The 5,228-nt window shown below is 33.2% G+C and overlaps 1 protein-coding gene across 1 annotated transcript; it reads left to right on the forward strand.

Annotated features, from left to right (window-relative positions):
* Positions 1–2,051: 2,051 nt before the first annotated feature.
* Positions 2,052–3,315, forward strand: LOC141665559 (uncharacterized). Its single transcript, XM_074471542.1, has 3 exons — positions 2,052–2,511; positions 2,612–2,988; positions 3,082–3,315. The coding sequence occupies exons 1-3, from the start codon at positions 2,052–2,054 to the stop codon at positions 3,313–3,315; spliced, it is 1,071 nt and encodes a 356-aa protein (XP_074327643.1).
* Positions 3,316–5,228: the final 1,913 nt, after the last annotated feature.

Consider the following 5,228-nt stretch of genomic DNA (forward strand, 5'->3'; position numbering starts at 1 on the left):
ATAGGCTGCCACATTCCATTTGCATACAATCAATGCATATGAATGTCAAGTCACTTTCAACTGCTCTTTTGAATTTGTTCATCTGTTGAAACTCAGTTAAATCATCCGTTGAAACTTTGTTGGATCATCCGTTGAGAGTCTTGTTGAACATCCGTTGAAGCTCTAGTTGATCATCCGTTGAAACCTTGTGGAATATCCATTGAAAGACTTTTCATAGCAATTAACTCTATTTCACTTATACAAGATTACAAGGCATCTAAATTTAAAATTGGCCAACCTATCTTGCATTTCAATCTAGTAGTCAACATGACTTAAAAATTTCTACAACATCTAGTTCTCTAAGGCATTACAATATGCAGAAATGTGCTACTAAACTTATTATACATAAGTTACCCTTTCAACGGATGTTAAAGTAATCGTCTGTTGAAAGCTACAACATCACTAAATTAAATCTACTAAGGTGGTTTTTAACTTATCAACAAGTACAGAACATATCCCTAACAAAACGCAACGCAAAATGTAATTAAAAACTTGAAAAACCAGAATTTTCGAAACCCATCGCAGAATCCATGCGAAAAATAGATATTTAATTCGTAAATCAGATTATTTACCTTAAGAAGCTTTACAAATTTGTTGAGTGATGGAGATCCAAAACTTGTTCAATCACCACGCATCCCGCTCTCGCGATCTATGCTATATCGGTATCCACACGAATGCTTGAACTCAAGAATTATATATGTACTACCACAAAATTGTTTCTTACACACAAAATCAACCACAAAAGAGAGATATTATATAGAGGGTAGAAAAATGAATTATAACTCTTAACTAATTAGAAGTTATTATCAATTCAAAATTCCTATTTTTATAACAATCAAGTCTCACTTAATTAGTTAACAACTAAATTTTATAATTAATATTAGTACATTCAAATATCAATATTTATCTAATTAATTAAGTCAAACTTAATTAATATTATAAATAATTCGAATGATATCAATGTGATTGAGTGGAACGCAACTGCTCAAGCTTTCTTAACTGAGTTTTTCCCTCTAAACAGAACTGATGACTTGATTGACAAGATGACGGGTTTCAAACTAGAATATGGAGAGCCTCATAAAGATGGTTGGGAGAGATTCAAAGATCTTCAACGTGCATGTCCTCATCATGGTCTTGAGAAGTGGTTTCTGATTAAATACTTCTACAATGGTCTTGACCCTGAACCAAAGGGTACAGTTGATAATACTACAGGTGGTGTATTTCTAGACAAAAGAGTTGATGATGCATATACTTTTCTTGCAAATTTAGATACCCATCACTTTAATAACCCGAGAGTACCTAAAAAGGGGGATAAACTTGTAGTGGAGGCTTATTCTCTAATATCATCTCAGCTCGCTGCATTAACTCGGGAGATTCATTCTTTGAAGACTTCACAATCATCTGCTCCTCCTATGAGTATTAATGCATTGTCATCCATGGCTCCCATTAATAAGCATGTTTGTGAAGTATGTTGCTTTCAAGGCCATTTTGGCAATAATTGTTCATACAATGTTCAGAATTCACATAATTTTCAGATGGAGCAAGCTAATGTTTTTTAAAAAAGGGAGCAGTGTAATCCTTACTCCAACACTTATAATCCTGGTTGGAGAGATCATCTAAATTTCTCATATAGGAACAACAATGTTCAAAATCTTCATATGCCTAATCAGCAGCAAAAGTATCATAAATCTTATCAGAGTTCTCAACAACAACAGTATAGGCCTTCTCAGGGACCTATGAATCTTCCGGGATTTTAGAAGCCTCCTCAAAATTATGCTCCTCGAGCTAGTCAAGTTGCACAGCCTGATCAGACAAATGAGATGCTGAAATTACTGATGCAAGAGATTAAAGATATGAAAGTCCATAACAAGATGATGGAAACTCATATTGCACAATTAGCCAGTTCTTCAATAGTAAGGCAACCTGGCTCTTTACCATCATAACCAACAAATCCAAAAGAAAATGTGAATGTTGTTTCACTTAGGAGTGGTCTTACATATGATGGTCCTTCAATGCCTGCTACTGATGCGACTGATGAGAAAGAGAAGGACACCAGCAAAGATGACAATATGGATGATGTTGATCATACAAATAAGGGTGGAATTGAAGGAAGCAAGAAAGCTAAGAATGAGAAGATTGTAAATGTTCCTCTATCATATGTGCCTAAGTTTCTGTTTTCTAGCAGGATGAACAGAACTAAGGTAGATCAACATTTTGGTAAGTTCATGACCCTTGTCAAGAATCTTGAGGTAACAGTTCCTTTCACATATTTAATTTCTCAAGTTCCATCATATGCAAAGTTTTTAAAGGATATTCTCACTAAGAAAAGATCTTTTGGAGAGGTGGAGACAGTTGTTTTTACTGAAGAGTGCAGTGTTGTTTTACAAAATAAGTCTCCACCTAAACTTAAAGATCCCGGAAGTTTTTCAATCCTTTGTCATTTAGGTGCATTGTTTGTTGACAAAGCTTTATGTAACTTAGGCGCCAGCGTCTCTGTCACCCCTCTCTCAATTTTTCAAAAAATTAAACATTGGAGAGTTAAAATGCACACAAATGACATTACAAATGGCAGACCGTTTCATAAAATATCCATTGGGTATTTTAGAGGATGCACCTGTTAGAGTTAGAAAATTTTATATTCCTCTAGACTTTGTGGTGTTGGGCATGGAAGAGGATAGCCAAATTCCCATTATTTTGGGGAGGCCATTCCTTTGTACTACATGTGCTGTCATAGATGTGAAAAATGGGACTCTAACTTTGAGCGTTGGCGATGATAAGATTACTTTTACTCTAACCTCTACTCTTAAGTCTCCTTTGCTTGAGAATACTTGTTGCAAGATTGATGTCATTGATAAAAATTTTGATGATGAGCTACCTCAAATTTTGTTGAATGATGCGTTGGAAGCAGTTCTTATGCTTGAAGCCTTAGAAGGGGAATGGCAAGCTGAAGTTGACTCGTTGATTCTTGAGTTGGATAGTAAGGATGATCCAAGCCAAGGATGTTAGGTAACAAACACTATTACTTCTTGTGATAAACCTCAGGTAAAGAAATTAGAGTTAAAGCCTTTGCCATCAAATCTTAAGTATGTGTATCTTGATGATAACGAGTCTTATCCTATGATTGTTAGCTCTAATCTTGATGATGGTCAAATTTACAAACTTCTTACTGTGTTGCGTATGCATACAAAAGCAATTGGGTATAGTATTGATGATTTTACAGGGATTAGCCCAGACTTTTGCATGCAAAGATTTTTCCGCCCCACGTTGACCAATTAAAATTACTTTCTGGATTTAGTGGGGCTAGAAACAAATTTTCTAAGAATTCTATGATTTTTCTTGGGAGTAAAGAGAAATTTTGGAGTTTGTTGAGCAATAAAGATGAAAAAACTTATTGTGATGCACCTTAATGTCCAGCGGAAAGACTTGTATTTTTTTGTCTCTTGACCATGTAGTAATCATTATATGTACTTTGTGATACTTTGCGATTGAATGACAATTTGCGTAATCAATTAACACAACAAAGATTGTATGTGTTCTCAAGGCCGGCCTCTGAAAATTCAGGGACCCTAAACGAACTTAAATTATGGGACCCTTATAAATTAAAAATTAGATTTAAAAATTTATCGAAAGTACACTGACAGAAGAAATAACAACAATTATGCAAATTAATCTTATTATCTTATTTAAATATAGCACATCTTATATTTTTAAAATAAAAAATATCAATCAAATTTACGTAACCAAGTTTTTCAACTATATCCTATAAAAAATTTGGGGCCTTATATTTTGGAAGTCCTATATTTTAAGATCGTGATATATAAAATATTTGGGATTCTTATATTTAGGGGTCCTAGACAAATACTAATTCGCCTATAATCAACCCTAAAAAATTTAAACAATTATCAAAAAATATGTTTATAACCATGATATGTGTGAACACACATATTATGGTTGTAAACATAATGTAATGTTATCATGGAACTCATATATATGAACATGGGTCCATATTATTAATAAATTAATAATCAATAATATGCTATCAACTAAGTATTATAGAATCATTTTTGGAACTGTTTTTGAAAACATAGAATTTCTCTGCGTAAAATTAGAATGACGACTTAAATTCCACCTTATGGACTTTTCTAGTTCTCTACCAATTCAAGTCGTCGGTGCTTCAAAAGTAAAAAAGTTATAGGAAATGAGTAATGCTAGGTAACCTAAAATTTATATTAAAATAATTACAAAATAAGGTGACATAAAACATGTCAAATTTTAATTTGTGAGTGCATATAAATACACGCGAGGTTTCATATTATTTAGAAAAAAAATTGTAATAATATTTATGGCTCTAGTATTTTCAAAAGAAGGTTGTAATAACCCCAATTTTTGGAAAATTTTGAAACCCTGATGAATAGTAACTTTTTGCTGATTGTGCTGAGTAAGGAAAATTATCAGACCACACTATATAGGAGTACTATTATGGAAATTCTGAGATCGTATTAGTATTCCATAAAGTAAATAGGTGTATGTAAAGGTCGTTAGAATTCGAATTCAGACACTTTGATTTTTCCCGAAAATCCACCACATATCAAAAAAATTGAGTATAAGGTAACATAATTAAAAGGATTTTAATTCAAGGATTATAAGAGAGGATCATTTAAGGAATATAAAATATTAAGAAAAGTTTAGGGAAGCCCAAGTAATAAGATCCCAGATATGATCCCTCAAATGAACAACGAGAACGAGAGTTAAGCGAATCGTAAAACAAATAAATGACCAAGGGGCAAACACATGCAAGTAGCATGAGAAGGAAGCTTCCAAAACAAGCTAAATAATGTGGTGAAAAGGTAAGACACCTTCACAACATAAGAAGATGACATGTAGCATTATGATGATGCAGGCAGAGTGATGTAATAACTTTAATAAAGTGAGATCTAGATATTTATCCATGTAAACCATTACCCACCACATGATTTGGCACAAGGATTAAAATCACCCAAGCAAGCTTCTTTCCCCCCTCCATTTCTCTTCTTCACTTCGAGTTTTTCATAGAAATGGTGAATTGGAAATTCAAAACTCAAGCTATACTCCATGGAAAATTACAAGGTTTCTTTATTTGGATCCTATATCTCATAACTAAGAAGAGAAAGTATTTTGAGTGCTTGAATCCAAGCTTTTCTAGCTCAAAC

This window comes from Apium graveolens, chromosome 6, assembly GCF_009905375.1.
Source record: "Apium graveolens cultivar Ventura chromosome 6, ASM990537v1, whole genome shotgun sequence".
Taxonomy (NCBI): Eukaryota; Viridiplantae; Streptophyta; class Magnoliopsida; order Apiales; family Apiaceae; genus Apium; species Apium graveolens.

What these genes read in the sequence shown, in the direction of transcription:
- LOC141665559 (XM_074471542.1), top strand. Translation starts at nt 2,052, where the DNA reads ATGCCTGCTACTGATGCGACTGATGAGAAAGAGAAGGACACCAGCAAA. An exon ending in GTTTGTTGACAAAGCTTTAT is followed by an intron (nt 2,512 to 2,611) that starts GTAACTTAGGCG and finishes TACAAATGGCAG; the next exon opens with ACCGTTTCATAAAATATCCA. An exon ending in AAGGGGAATGGCAAGCTGAA is followed by an intron (nt 2,989 to 3,081) that starts GTTGACTCGTTG and finishes GATAAACCTCAG; the next exon opens with GTAAAGAAATTAGAGTTAAA.